The 16282-nt window shown below is 37.3% G+C and overlaps 1 protein-coding gene across 1 annotated transcript in view; it reads left to right on the forward strand.

The window, feature by feature from the left end:
- Positions 1 to 16282, forward strand: part of GALNT2 (polypeptide N-acetylgalactosaminyltransferase 2) — an 87313-nt gene that overhangs the window by 37025 nt on the left and 34006 nt on the right. The window contains exons 2-3 of the mRNA XM_062489140.1: positions 12312 to 12402; positions 14243 to 14396. Coding sequence (XP_062345124.1) covers positions 12312 to 12402; positions 14243 to 14396 — 245 coding nt within the window. The remainder of the gene's footprint in view (positions 1 to 12311; positions 12403 to 14242; positions 14397 to 16282) is intronic.

Genomic DNA, 16282 nt, shown 5'->3' on the forward strand with positions numbered 1-16282 from the left:
TTGACAATTTTTTGACCTTAAGGTTGGTATTCCATGCATTTGAAGGTATTGTAGAGAATGGTTGCTTATAAAATTCTGCAGAATGGTTTAAATTTTGACTGGGAGGTTTCTAATTGTTTGAGTTAGGCAGCCTGAAAGTGGAGTCTGGGTTGGAGTAATTTTTCCTTTTGGAGTCTTTTGAGTCATTGAATGTCAGGATTTTTTCCTTATTTTGGTAGGTTTGAGAGCAGCAGAAAAGCTTTCTGCACTGCCCTTAGCTTAGCCATCATGCTTGGATCAGTCTTTAATTCTGGCTCTCCCCCTCTCACGTTGTTTCTATGATAAGGACTCTTTGTGGAGGTTGTGTGAGATCATCACTAAGGGTGCACAGTTGGTGACCTTTCCTCTGGGAGACTGCAGATGAATAGGTCATAACTTCAGCAGACTTGAGCCCCAAGCCTTTTCTTGTTAGGCCTCAGCGTCCAGGAGGAGGTTTCCTATCTTCTCTTTAGAATGAGATTAACTCCAGTGTGCCTGCTGGAAATTGCCTTGCTGCTTGCAAGTTTGCGGAATTCCATGAGTGCCTCAGTAATTGCCCAGTCTTTTCTAAACTTCTTTTCCCTCATTTTTTCCATGAATAAGTTTGTGTATTGTTAACTTTGTGCTCTCAGGCCTGATATATATATCTGATACAAAGTGGGAATATTGAGTATTTTGCACACAGGACCTAAGTTGTATCTAAAGGGCTCAATTTATACTTTTGGTATAAAATTTGCCTAAAATTACTGTTCCTCTCTGTGCCTTACAGTCTGCCTTTGCTCAGGGCTGAACTAACAATATCCCAGTTTGAAAGACTACTTTTTGAGAGTACAGACAGACCAATGCAGCCCAGATTGGAGGAAAGGCAGTGCTGTGTGTGAGGAGCAGCAAGGCACAACGCCTGATTTCCTGCCTTGAAGCTCTGGGTCTGTGTGTGGTCGAAATTTTACTAATAGAGTGCTTTAACATTAGCTTCCTGTATTAGCATTAGTTTGAGTGTTAACCTCAGTAGACAAAAAGCCCTCCAATCTTTTTCTTTTCCAGTTGTCTTATTGCAAAATGGTATCTTTCAAAGGAATAATGTTATGCAGTTTTGTTCTGTGTTGAGAAGAGATATAAAGATCTGCATTGCCTGCTTCAGGTAGAAATATGAAATTAGTATTCAAGTTTGGCAGAAAAAAACTGAAGTATAGATGTCTATTATCTAAGTAGTCATTAGTATTTCTTCCTTCTAAGGTAGGGGTCTGTCTTCCACGCTTTTTTTCTTGTTTGTAATAGGCATGTGTTTCATTATGGGATTGAGTTTTGATTTAGTAGTCTGGACTGTTGCAGATGAATGATGCTCTTTGGGTCTGGCAAAAATCAAAGATGTTATTGGCAATCATCTGTGTGAATTTTGCGGTACGGAGCCTTTAATATTTAATGCATTAATAGATATAATTTTCTCTCGGAATTTTTGAACTGGATTCAAACTTTACACTAGCTGTGGCCAATATTTTTTTTTAAATAAAAGTCTGCAGTTAAACACAGATAGAGAAAAGTGATATTATGTATACTGTGTCATGTGCCCAGAGCTGTAGAGATCTGATCATAAATCCTAGTGTTGGGACAGAGGGAAAATATACAGAGAGTTATTGAAGGCAGAAGTCATCTGTCAAGCACAAGCTTTCTCTGAAGGTTATTTAATTAGAGGAGTTGCTAAGTAATTTTTCAGACTCCTGGGATTTATTCTGTTTCTCTGTGTTCAAAGATGACCTCCTTGAAAGAGGTATAAGGAAATGGTTTTCCTTGTTTTTCAGTGCCTTGATTTCTGAATCTGAAGATTAACCTTTTTCCATTAAAAAAAGGTCAAGATTTTAAAATCAATCTCGCTTTTTTTTCCCTATTGTTTTCTTAGGGACCAACACAATGCTCTTGCATTTTACATCTTTGCTCTTGCAGAAAAGTTCCAATACACAAGGACTTAAATTCCTTTGAATTTAAATCCCTTAAATTCTCAGTCTATCTTCACTTTCCTTATGTCTGTGGTAATCTTCCATTATGGCTGAGAAAATGGTGTGATGTTGTGTTGCTTTATTGCATTGTAGCCCTACAGATCTCATCCAGCAAAACATTTAACTTGGTAACTGCATCTTGGGCTTTTTGTCCTTTCTTTTTCCTTAATGCAAGATAGTTTTCTTGGTTTAACAATTTCTGTATTGTTTTGGTACAATAGTCACCTTTCTCCTTTGCTAACAAACTGCAGACATGACTGCCACAGCAGTTTTGGTTTTAGATGTAGTTGCATTTCTGGTATCCTTTTGATCTCAGTTACGTTTGCAGGTTTAAATATTTGTAAAATAAAATTAAGCAAAAATGGGTTTTTTTTCAGTTGCTTTCCATTTCTGTTCTCTGTCCTTCAAGATGCATGTAAAAGTTATGGAGATTTTTTTCCTTCCATTCTTCATTTCTGCTGCATCTGTTTCTTGTATTGCTGGTGAGTGTTTAATTCAGATATGTATAGGTAGAGACTTACAAATGCCTGTGTTATTGGAATATTTCAGTATACTTAAGTTTTTGGATGCATTGATGTTGAGTTCTGCTTATTTATTCAGTACTTCACTTTTATTTCAGTTAGTTAACTTCAGTTCCCTGGACTTCCAGAAAATATGACACTTTCTGACATATGTAAATATTAAAACAAAATTTTGCTTTCTGTGCTTTTCCCTTTGTTCCTGTGTGCAAGCTTCTTTTTTCTTTTTTTTTTTCCTTATTCTTTAGAGAGCTGAGAGCATGCAGTGAGGAGTTTGAATTCTAAGAGGATTAGGGGTAGGATTTTGAAATACAGGCTAATTCATCAGATGCTTCTGATATTGTAGAATTAACAAGAGGTGGCATTAAATCATGCCTGAGCATTTGCTGAGTAATTGCCTTCTTTCAAGAAGGAAAATTTGTAGTGGTTTTGAATGATGGGTTGTTTAATGTTGTAAGTAAACTTGTAATCCTTTACTTGTAATGGGAAGACCCCTTTCACCCCTTCCACCCTAGCTGGGAATGCTTCCCTTGCATCCAGTACCTCAGATAATTTAGGACTTGTTCTTATCGTTTAAAAAAATCCCACCCAGTGGAATGATACATCTGTACCCCTCCCCAGCTCACTGTCAAGTCAGCCAAAAGAGTTGGATCACCTATGTGCCGTTCCAGTGTCTGTGAGGGGAGCAGAGGGGACAGTCCAGCTTTTGGGATGGAGTTGTGGTGAGATGTGAACATCCTCTGTCAGCAGCAGCTGCCTTGTCAGCTTAAGCAGCACCAGCTCCACGCTTGCTTTGCAAAGCATTGCAGCAGTTTAGGATGAAGTCCTTCTGCTTTCTTCCCTTTGCTGGACTAGTCATTCCATGGGAACTTTGCTCTAAATAGAATCAACTGGGATTGTTAAACCGAAGTTTAGTCTAATCTCATTAATTTTTTGAATGACATGGCTTCTGTATCCCTTGGATCTGAATTGGGCACTGTGTACTTGTATTAAGCTACTTGAATGTTCAGGTTTCAGATCTTGGAAAGCGCTCAAGTGAGAAAATGAATGTGTACACTAATTCTCAAACAAGAGTTATGGACTTTGAAAGAAACACAGTGGGCAGATACTGTTTGTGTATGAAGCCATGTCCTGTTTGGAAGCTGTTGCCACTCGCTTCCTTTTCCCATTCCAGAAACTGATCAATTAAAACAAAAGACCCCAACCCCCCAAAAAACAGCAACAAAGCAAACAAAAAATGGAAATATTAATTGCAAGCATTAGAAGTTATGGGATAGGCATCCCATAAAATCAGACATGGTGACAAAATGTTCCTTGGAGGTGAATATACCAGTACGGTGTTTTTAACAAGTTGCCAATAGTAAAGGTTTTTTTGTTTGTTTGTTTGTTTTTTGGGTTTTTTTTGCTTGCTTAAATGTCTCTAACAGATCAGATCAATCAGCTCCTTTTGATTGATGATGATTTATGATTAATGTATTTTTGGATTTTTTTCCTGATCTAGCACAACTAACAGAGAAACTTAAACACTGGGTGCTGAGTGTGCACTTACTGTGTGAATCATGTAACTGTGTCTACACTGACAAATACTTTTGGAATAAAAGGCTGTTTTCAACATTATTTTAAAAAAACCCATAAATTAACTTTTCAAAGAAATGTCTTTCATCACCATCAATCTTTCTTCTAGGAAACTAAAATTGAGTGATAATAGCCTTTGATGTTATCCTTAATTTAAATAATCTCTGCAAGTATTTTGTGATGTTTTATTTTCATAGTTTGTGACAGGTAGTGCAGACAAGTGAGGTTTTTTGAGACATGATATATTTAACAGGAAATACTGGATCCTGTTTGAGGCCTGCTGTCATTCTCAGAGATGCTTATTCCTTGCTTTCAAAGCTACTGGTATACTTGAGATTATATCCTGCTATCAGTCCCAGTACCCTTATATGGTTCTCCTATTCTTCTTCCCTCCCCTCTGTTCTTGCCATCTATCCTTGTACATTTTTGCAGCTTCAGGAATCATGAGGATTGAGTGATCTTAGAAAAAACAATAAACCCTTTTCATGGCTGCTCTGTGGTGTTTTTGTCCATTTGTGTTCTGTCTGTGTATGAGACTTTCCCCTCACTTCTGCTGCTTCTGTGGAGAGGTGACAATCAAACCAGAGTGTGACCCACTTTGCTTTCTGCTGCTTGGGCTCTTCACAGCAGGTCCTGATTCTGCTTCTGTCTGTGGTGGCCTCTGTGGAGATCTTTGGTTGACAGGGCTTCTTTTGGTATGGAAGACTTAGAAGTAGTCTAGCAAGATGATGTGGTCTTAACCACACTTTTTCTGTGTGGTGGTGTGTGTCATTGCATTGTCTTGGCTGTCAGTCTGACAATCACTTTAGTTTTTTCACTGTGGAGCTGAAGGAAATGAAAGGGGTGTTGTAATTTGTGAGGTTTCTGGGGTTTCTTCTGGTGGTATATTAGATGGTCAATTTTGTAAGGCAAAAAAAAAAAAAGAGAATCTTTAGTTCTCTGCATTTCTGGAAGGCGATAAGGTTGTCCCACTTAGTTTTGACATTTATCACTAGAGTGTATGAAGTCTCTAGGCAAAAGGGAGCATGGTTAATTAGAGGTCATCTGGAGCTGGGTACCTAAATTTTCACCAGGCTCTAAAAGTGTTCTGGGTTTGGAGTTTCTTAAATTTATTGACAGGTACGTAAAGATTTTTTTTTTTATTTTTTTTTTTGTAAAATGCTGAAATACAGTAAAACTATAGCATTTGTGGGCTAATCAGCTAATTTGGTGTATGTTATACCAGTGTGGGTATTTGGGAGATAAGTCATGCTACTATTTTTAGGGAACTAATAAAAATTTAAAGATAATCTAAAATATACTTGTGTGCAAATCTTCATATTTAATAGCCTATCTTATACATACTTCTTGAGTAGCCTGACCTGCCCTACCTGGGTTTTTCTGTTGCTCCTTGGCTTTTGTCAGTTAAGTGGGTCTATTGTGCCCAAAAATTAAGTTGAACCAGAGTTTTGGTTGATCACAATTGCTGCACAAATAAGTCTTCAACTGCAAAGTTGGATTAGATGTTCCTCAGAGAATGTGTACTTGTTTGCCAGAAACTTCAGGTAAAGCATTATTTTTGCTTAATCCATTCTAGTTTAGAAAATTTCATGTTTTATAGTTGTTTTAGTACTTCAGGTAGTGCCTGCAAGCTACGAAATATGTACTTTGCACTAAGTAAAGGTAACATTTACAGAGATGGTAGGACATTAAGGCATTTAATTTTGTCTAGAGAGTACGGCTTATAGAAATTGCCATTTTCAAAATGTTTTGACTGTGTTCACTGAAAGTGTATCTAAACACATTTCCTATATATAGAGCCATCAAGGTATAGTCTTGATGCTTTTCCCTGTTTGTTTGGATTTTTTTTTTTTTGAGAACATGAAATTGTCTTATGAGGACTGTGTGTGTTCCTCCTGCTGGAAGTTTCTCTTTTTGCTCTGAGTACTCAAATATATCAAAGGAATGTGCCTTTGACAGGAATTTATTTACACTGAGTAAAGGAATAAGAATGAAAATTAAATCATCTTTGCTGTAATAATTTTAGACAGTAACAGTCATAATCAAATATTGCAAAGTAGATAGTTTTTCAGTGTTTTTTTCTGTGTATTTATGCTTCACCTCTTGGTGTGCTTGGAAGTGTCTGCTTTAGTATGCTAGGCAGGTTGCCAGCCAGAAGTTAGCATTTGTTTATGGGATATTTCATGCTTGTCTTTTCCGTAAGAAGCAGCATTCCGGGTATTTTCAGAGGATACTTTATCTCTGTTTTGTGCAAAACTCGTTTGCTAAGAATGGAAGAAGTGGGTGCCCCACAGTGTAATTACATTGAATTGCTAGAGTGCTTGCCTGGCACACAGGAAATCTGGATTCATTTATTTACTGCAGCAAGAGAGACTGGAGTTGTGTTTCTGGAGACTTCTTTGGGAGGCAGTAAGTGAGTGCTGGGTCAGAAAGCAAGCTGAGCTGGACACTGGACTCTGCTGAAGGTCTTGCTGCGTTGGAAAGAACTGGTGCTTCAGAGCTTGCTTAGCTAATGTGATGGGTAATTAAAAGATTGTAAACTGAATTGGGGTGGGGGAAGGGGACATGTATTGAATACAGAGGAAGATACTAAGCAGTAGCAAAGAAGCTTGGGCTTAGGCTTTGTCAGCGTCTTAGTCAGCAGTCTGATTCTCCTTGGCTTTGAGTCTCTTTCTTAGGAGGAGCCTTTATGCTTGGTTTAGGGACATAAACTTCAGCAGGTATTACACTGTTGTAATGCCAAGTGCTGCTCTACACAACAGGAGAGTGATTTTGTGTGTCTGGTCCCAAGTACGTGGTCAGAACAGAGGTGTGTGAAGTCCTGAGAGGAGTTGTCTTGCCGTGAGAGCACCCCTTCCAAAGCCATCAGTTGGTTTGACTGATGTGTCCTGCTGGATGCAGCACAGCCTTGTATTAGGCCAGCTGGATCAAATGATGCTCTTTGAAGGTGCTGCCAGCATTCACTTTTCTCTTAGAAAATCTGTCTGCAGTAGCCCTCGCATAAAACCAAGTTCTGAAACAGATATTAAACCTTAAAATGTATTTTGTCCAACAAAGATACGTTTCTCAATTATTTTCTGAGTCTCTCCCTGTCCAAGGTAGCACATAATTCCCAGCCATCTCTTGTACCCAAATGTTGCATGCTGTTCAGCATCATGTTGTGAGAGGAATGGCTGGTATTGGGAGCACAGTCGGCTCCCACTTGAGACATTTCCAACCTCAAGAGCTTTTCAGAGATCTCTGAGTTGCTGCTTGTAAGGTCTGTGTGATATCTTAATGTATCTATGGTTGTTTCATGTTGTTAAGTTGTTCCCTTGATAGGAAGGCACTGTGAGGTTGAAATCTCTGCTATAATGAGATCTAGTTTGTAGCAGTTAAATGTCAAATCCGTGATACTTGAAACTATAATTAAAAGGGAAAAAGAAAGTATTGTGAGACAAAAAATAAGAAAAAAAAAAAGCAGCAGTTCGAAGTGGTTTTATTTTTTTTTTTTAATATAGAAGCAATACCTAGGGACTTAGAAAGTTTCAAATTGGTTTTGGTACCAAATGAAATAACAGTTGAGGAAAAATTCTTTACAATGCTTGTAAGGAATATAGTATTCAATGCATGCAAATATACCAAAACTAAAGGGAAATAGTCTGGAAGATTTAAGTAATGGTAATGAAATTATCCACTAATGTACATCTGTGTATAATTACAGCTTTCTAAACTCCAATGGAGTTTAGAAATTAACTCTTAAATTTCTCATGGAATACAATCATGTTGTATATGTGTAGAAATACTATAAAAAAATGTTTGAATCCTGCTTTGAATTTGAGCTACTTTTGAATTTCCTTTCCCTGCAGCAGAGCAGCTGCAAATGTGTACCTAATCATTTCCTGAAACAGTTTTTTGAGTCTAGTTCTCAAAAGTGAAGCTTGGTGTTGCACCTTTAACATATCTCAAATTCAGTCTTCCAGCTAGGCTTAATGGATTGAGTGAGTTGAGCAGGAAAAGAAAAGTGAACTGTAACAGTAAGGTTTGTCAGTATTTGTGGGCTTTCTGAGGCATGGAGAGCTTACAGTACCCTGAAAGAAAAAGTTGCTGCAACTCAGTGATTAATCAACCTAAAACAAATCCACCCTACCTTCATTTCAGTCAATTTACCATAACGAATTGCACAAGGTTATTGCTGCAAGGAATGTTTTAATAAAATGTTAAGTAAATGTTTCAGAGTTTTAGGAATAGCAAAGGTAATTAGAGAATTGAATTTAAAAATTACGTTTAATGTGCATTTATTTAATATATTAAAAATATTACTGTGGTACCATTTAATATTTCCCACTGAATGGACTTGAAAGGTTGCAATTTTGTTTCTTTGCATTTCTTCTAATACTGAATCAGAAATTAGTGGGAGGCACTAACATGATGTGTACAATTGAAATATACCAAATCCCTGCAACACTTGCATTTTATCTGGTGTCCACTTATTTTCTTGTTGATGTGTGTCCTGCATGATGAAAATAACTGCATGAACAATGGCCACAAAGGTTTTATTCTAGTGGTGTTCTGTGTACATCTAATATGTGGTTAATGTCTCTGCTAGTTGACTGCTACTTTTTTATTTTTCAATAACTTCAAAATTGTCCATGTGCATTTACATGCTAAGTTTTAGCCTGAAATTGCCAGCTTTTAAAAAACAACATTAGGAAAATATTATTTTAAAGTATTGGTAGTACTCTAATATAGAAAAAAACAGTAGCCTTTTCTTTTTAAGTTTTATTCATTTAATCTCCCTCTTGTGCTCTCATGATTAAAGACCTGTGCTTCCTCTTAAGCAGTTTAAGTTGCTTCCAATCTTCCTTTAAGCTTAGCTTTCTATATGAATGAGTTTTGTCAGTGCCAGCATTGTTGTCTTCTACCAAGATTACTCTTCAAAAGCAAGTGGCTTTTTAAGATCACATTGGAAGTTGGGATTTTCTTTCACTCAAGGCAAGCTGAAAAAGCAACTGTCTGTGGAGATGGCAACGTGGTAATGCCATTCAGCCCTGTGATGGCTTCCCATATAGCACAAAATGACCATGCTGAAGCAATTTACAATCAAAGATATAAAGAAACTGGTTGTGTTAATGCATATGTTTTCAATAACTGCTTTCATCTCTTTTTGTGCTCTCAAGTTCTCGCTAAAGGATATAACGTATTGTTTGTACCTAAAAGGTAGGGGTTTCCCACGTGTACCTTCCAAATTCTTAATTGGATGAAAGTTAGTGCATACAGCAGAGTGTTAGCTTCAGCTTGTTGCTGATTTTAGAGCCACAAAGTCCTAATTTAGGGCACAAATTTCAAGGTTAATATCCCTTAATGCCCTACACTCTCCCATCACAATGCTGGTTTATAAGGAGTCCTAGGAGGCAAGCTGAACATCAAGCCATGTGCAGTGGCAACTTCCATCCTGGCAGCTTGGCTCACCTCAAAATGTCTGGAGTCTGCACCAAGTAGTTTCCTGAAAGGTTCAAATTTATAAGAATTCAAAATGGCATTAAACCGTAAGATTTCTGAGTCTGTCTTTGGTAGTTTATGTTTATTTTATAAAAAACAAAACGGCAACAAAATCCAAAGTGGAAGAATGTGATAATTATTCTTAATGGCACGTCTACCTCAGCTAGAAGGATTAATGGGAAGGCAGAGTTTTACCCCATGGACTTAAAGGGAGAGAAACAATGAGGAAGCACTCAATAGGTTTTGTTTTGTTTAATTACAGGAGAAACCCTTGCATTATTATTTTGATTGTTTAGCAGATGTTTTGCATTTATTTTTCAACTTGCATATTTTTTAGACTCACTGCAGTCATCTGGAATAGAAAAGAGCTTCGTTGAGTTTTGCAGCTACTTGATACAGCTTTCTTGATACTTGGACTGCAGTGTTTCTGTAGTTTCTTTAGAATGGTGCACAGTGCCAAATAATGAGTGAAATACAACTTTCTCAAAACACAGCAAGCATCTGTTTCACTGTGCTGGTGGGACTCAGTGCACAGTGACATATAATTTCTCTCATCAGTGAGAGTCATAAACATTTTCTTGAAATGACTTGTGTGGTTTTGGGAGTGTGTTTTTGTGTTGGTGTGGGTTTTCTTTGTTATTTTTATTGTCATTGTCCTAAATCTTTCTTTAAGCAGAGGTATCTATTCACCTCCACAAGGCCCACTAGGTGAAAGTGTGTATCAACATGGTGATATGTAGTATAGGAACCTGTTAAAATTCCTTATTTCTGGGATCCTTGATGCATGATGCTATGAAAAGCATGCATTAGTAGTACTCAGTGTTTAACTGATTTAGCTGTATTTCTCAGGAGGAAGAAAAAAAGTCTGTATTTAGTTTTTAATTTCAGTGTTGGAGCCTTGGAAATGGAGAATTTTAGACATTCTGTGCTGATAGGCACTGACCCCTAGGAAAGCACTACTTTTGACCTGAGGCCTTGGAGAAGGCTTCCAAAATTGAGTGATAGAACTGAGATTATGGATGTGTAGTTAAAAAAGAAGTGTGTAATGTCACATGGTGGAAAACTTTGAGTTTTTGGAATTTAGCAATATACAGAAAGCAAGATGGAGGTTTTAGGGCAGAGGTCTCTTCACCTTTTTCATGGGTTTGGGTGATCTTATGTAATTGGATAGAAAAATCCACATTGCGGGTCATGGTTGACTGGTTATTCGGTTAAAAGTGAAAATAATTTAGGTGTCTGTTCTTAATTGGACAGAATGTCCCTTAAAAGGTCTTGTAGAAAGGGAGAGATGCATCACAATTTTTAGCTTGTTAGCTAGACGTGCTGTAGAACTCACTGTAATATAGATAAGAATTAATAAACATCTGAGTCCAAACATGAAATACCATATCTTGAGCTTTTAATCCCAACTCTGGCAAGAAAAAGAAGATAAAGTGTGATATTTCAGTATTTTAGAAATCTGTTGCCTTTTTCCAACATATTTCTAAGTATTAATGCCAACTTAGCACTTAAGACACATAAGCTGAATTTACATTGGAGAGTTCTGAGATACCTGGGGACAAGCTGAAATGGTATCATTTGTGGTTTTAATGTTCCCCAGCATAACTTTGGCCTGTTCCAGCTACTTGCTGTTCCATCAAAGAATTCCCAGATGTGGCTTAGGAGCTGGGACAGCAGAGACATTTTCCAGTATGCACTTTGTACACCATCACCCTGCTCTGGAGACTCTGGCAGATTCCTCTAAGTGATGACAACTGTTCTGCACTGCTTGGCTTCAGTGCATTCAGTGATTAGTATAGGCATTGTGTTCTATCTTCTTGCATATTGTAGTAAAGGTCTTGTATTTATCAGGATAGTGCCAGTAAAACTGGTTTATAGATGGAGCTCCTGCACAGATTTAGAAAAGGAAATAGGATTTCTTTTGGCAAGTGTGCAAGAACAAAAGCTCATGCAAATTGGCATATGGTCCATGCAGTTACTAGGTTTTTTGTTTTAAAGTTAGCCTCTTCTCCACTTCTTCCAAATGCATAATGGGGTAATCCCAGCTTCATATTGTGTATTTTTGTGGTAATAAGAATGCAAAAGTGGTGGTTGGGATTTTTTCTTTCCTTGTTGAAATGAAAATTACATTTATGGGTTCAGAATAAATGCTGGAAATTGGAGGAGGGCATTGGTGGAATTATTTGCCCCATCACCTCCATCTAAATCATCACTGTCTCTGCAGTCACAAATCGAGCAGAGTTGCCTGTGAAGCCCAGAATAAACTCCAATGAAATTAACACATGAAAATATTTTGGTAGTATTTTTCCAATAGTAAGGCTGCCATTCTGGATATAATTGCTAGATAACCTGATTTCTCTTTTCAAATATCTTCCTCTTTAAGCTGTTCCTTGTTAGAGCAGGGCTGTCTTCACGTCTTGCTTAACCTTTTTGCCCGTGTAACTCCTTGGAACATTAGTGATTAAAAAAGAATTCCATCTTTCCTAATAAATTTTCTTTCTTTTTTTCTTTTTTTCCCCAAAGAAGAATTTTTGCATAATTTAGCTGCAATTAACTGACTCAGTTTTTGCTCTGTTTTTCAAGTGATGGAGAAAATAATCATTGTTTCTCTTAAAATCCTTGTTTTCTTGGACCACTCTAAATTTCAAATCTGGAAAACCTGGTTTACTTTGAAGACACAAAACTGTATCAAGATTATTTTAAAGATTATGTACTTTTTTTTCAGGAGGACCCAAATGATATTGACCCCAAAAGGAAAGAAGTGCGTGGCAATGATGGGGAGGACAGGGCACAAAGTGTGGAGACACTACCTCCAGGTATTGCAGTAAGATTTGTTCTGAAAGATCTATAGCCATAAAGCACTTATCACTGAAAGCCATAAAACACTGCAGTTGTGCTGATTCTAATAATTCTTTGTTGTTTGAAAGTGCTAGGATTATTTTAGCAACATGTACTTCTCTGTTTCTATAGCTTCAGCATCCTTAAATCTTACTTGCTTCACTGCTCCTTTTGAGTTTAAAACAACAGAGAGTGTGGTTCTTTGCTAGTGTGTTTGTATTGTCCTTCAATAGGTTTGAGATACTGTAAAAGCCTCTGGTACAAAAGTAGTCCATTTCTCTTGGTGGATGATTCTGGCAGGCTTCAGACAAGTCACCTTGGAACTGTTATTTTGACTGAAGATTTAACCATGGTTCATACTTTTTGGTTTTTTTTTTTCCTAGCTTTTCATTTGGCAGATTTTCCTGACTGTGCTAAGGGTGTACTTTTTCTCATGCTTGCTCAGTATTTGTCACATGCTGGAAAATAAGAGAGCAACGTGATTTTTATTTTGTTTGAGTGAAATCCTCATGCCTTGAGGATGAGTTAGGAAAATTAAGTGTTAAGGAATCTTCATTTCATGTGAATGCTTCCATAAACTTCTTTTTCTGCTTAATTGTTTCACATCAGTGAGATTTCATATGTCACTATAATTGGCATACTAAAGCATACAGAAAAAGGAAAATTGAATCTGACTATTTTACACAATTAAAAAGTTTAACCTGTGACAACGACAACTAGTGATCAGATAGCATCACAGATTTTGCTTCTCTTCTGTTAAACTTCATGTTTTGCTTACAAACATTTGAAATACTATGAGTTCCTGCAGAAAGAACTAACCAAGGCAAGCTTTCTTTTAAGCAGCTGGGAGCTTCCATCCCCAGGAGCATGTGAGGTATGATTTTTCCTTTCCAGTCATAGGCTCTCCAGGTACAGTATAAGCTCTTTGCTATTGATGCCTTTTTTTTCTGTTTCCTTTGGCCTACCTTATCTTAACTACTGTTTGGAGAAGAGAAATAAGACTGGTTATCTATGTATGCATTTTTTGCAAAGCCTTGAGTTTGTGTATGCATTGAGAAATAAATCCCCAAAAGTCTTTAAGAGCCGGGATTATTTTACTTGTTTTCTGCCATATCTCTTCAGGTAGTTGCTCTGCTCAGCACACCTGTCTACAGATTTTGTATCTGATGTTAGATTAGCCAATTTTGTACCTGCCAGCTGTTCTTATTTCCCCTTTTTTGAATGTTTATGTATTCTGGACCAAACTTTGTACTTTGCCGGTGGCCTTAGGTAGCTTGTTTGAGTATTGAAAGGAGTGGGAAGTGTCACAGGTTGAAAGCAAGAGGTATCAGAAGCTGGAAGATTTGAAACTAGAAGTAAGATTTAGTGCAAAGTAGAGCAGGTCATGGCTTTTTTCATTTCATGTGTTGATTCGTGGTCTCCTACGGCCTGATGTAACAGACAGGAGAATTGTTACTGCAAAATAGTATCAGAATCTGGAATCAAACATCAAAGGTGTCACAGACAGAACTATACACCCTTAAATTACTATTTTCTTTTTCAGTTAATATAGGCAAACTTGTGAATCCTTATGGCAGTGAAGCTTGGTATTCATATTTCTGCAGATTCTTTGCATTATTTTAAAAATTTGTAATTAATTTGCGGGATAGTCTAGACAGATTTAATATGCAAAAGTGAATTTTGATGTTACGCTGTTAACAGCACTGTTGAAGTTTAATCACTTAATTAAATATTTCATCAGTTGTGTTTGGATTACTGAATGTTGTTCCTTAAATCATGAGTATTAAACTGGATATTTTCCTGGTTTTTCTGTTGTAGGAAAAGTTCGGTGGCAAGACTTTGACCAAGACACCTACGTTGGTGCTACCGTGGTGCGATCCGGCCAGGATCCGTATGCACGGAATAAGTTCAATCAGGTGGAAAGTGACAAACTGCGAATGGACCGAAGCATTCCTGACACTAGGCATGATCAGTAAGTGCCAAACTGAACCACAGTAGCCTTTTTGTGTCTATTGCTTTTGAGCTGCTTTTTCTGAAGTAGGAGTTCTCCAGCCTTAGAAAGGACAGTAATAGTAAGTTCCCTGATCCTTGAACAGTGGGTTAAAGAACAATAAACCTTATTCAAGTTTTTCTGTTTCCACGACTTCTGTCAGTGTGTATTATATATCCAAACTGGTGCTGCATTTCAGTCTCTCTTTGTTCCTCTTTTATCTGGTGTTTATTTCTTGGTTTCTACATTTGTAAGTCTCTTTCAGTGAGGATGATGTAACAGGCGAGCAGGTTGCCCAGAGAGGTGTGAAGTCTCCAGGCTTAGGGATATTCAAAGCTCAGCCTGCTGTAACAGTCACTGCTTTAAGGGAATTTGGGCTCAGAGGTCTCCAGGGCCACTTAGGATTTGAGTCACTCTGTAATTCTGTTTGCATGTGATTGTCAACTCTAAACCTGAAGCAATCAATTTATTCACACCCTGGTAAACCTAGGATGGAATTATACTTCAGGCTGCTTTAGGTACAGTTTCAGGAAACAGTACCCTTCACAGTAAAGACAGATATTATTTACTGCTGGTTAGACAAGACCTTCATTTTAAAAAGGATTTAATAGCTTGCTTTAAGAAAAGTTGCTCATTAGGACTTCATAAAACCAGGTTTGGTTTGAACAACTAGGAATGCCAGCCTCGAAACATAAAATTAACTAGCCATATGTAGCTAATTTGCCTAACTAATTCTGTAGTTACAATGTATATATGAATGTACATTCACGGATTCGTAAGTAGAAGAAGCTGAAAAAGACACCAGTAGAGGAGAGAGAAAAGGAAGATTCCTGTTTTACTCCCAAAAAGCTCTTTAATCAGAAATGGCCAAGTGAAGAAAAATTGTATAGAAACTCAGTAATTTTTGAAATCCCTTGTATAATAGCATGGGTTTAGGTTTCTTTATGCAAAGTATTTGTAGATGGAGTAAAGCAAGTAATTTGTTGTTAATTGAATGTCAAAGTAGGAAGAATCTGGTGTTTTGCTTGTTGCCAAGAAAAGCATGATGCTTGTGGTGTTATACTGAGGAGTTTAAAATTACTTCTGAGTTTTCTTCATAGCACACATAATTTCCCACCCCCACCCCCAAAAACTGTATTCTCACTTTTTAGACCAGGTATCCTTTTCCATGAGATCAAACTCAACTAACGACTTTTAGACATTTCTGTGATTCAGGTATGCTGAATTTGTAATTTCTTAGATATGTAATAACCATGGGGAAGGAGGGGGTCATGTGTCTAACAGACAAAGGCTGTCCTTTGAGAATAATTTAAATGAGAGAGATGTCCAGAGATAAATTATATTACAATGGCCATGTTTCCTTTAACTGTAAGTCTTGTGATTATATGCTGACTTGCTTAAGTGTTTCCACTAAACAGAGTGGAAGAACCCAGAGAGGGAGATGTTAGTGGGGAAAGGTTGTGTCTGAGCTGGGATTTTTACTTACTTTGCCATAGAGAAGATTTAAGTGCCCATTGATCTGTGAGTAGTCATCTTTTAAAGAATGAAACCAAACAGAAAAACAAACTGAAGCAATCATTCTTACAACTTCCATAATGAGTTCCCTGCCATGTTGCATTTAATTTTCCTTCTATTTTGGGAAGAACTTTCACTGAAAAAGCTAAAAAAGCTGCATGAAATATGTTTGGGAATGTGCAATGTAAAGAACAAGAGCTATAGCCATAGGAAGAAGAATATCTGAGCACATGACACTTTGAAGCATGTTAGTTTATAATAAAATTGAAGGCAACTGGGCTGAGATTAAGATCTCTTGTGGAGCTGTTGCAGTCTTTAAGGAAGGAAGCCTGGTTCAGGAAATACTTGGTTTC

The sequence above is a fragment of the Cinclus cinclus genome, chromosome 3 (assembly GCF_963662255.1).
Source record: "Cinclus cinclus chromosome 3, bCinCin1.1, whole genome shotgun sequence".
Lineage (NCBI taxonomy): Eukaryota > Metazoa > Chordata > Aves > Passeriformes > Cinclidae > Cinclus > Cinclus cinclus.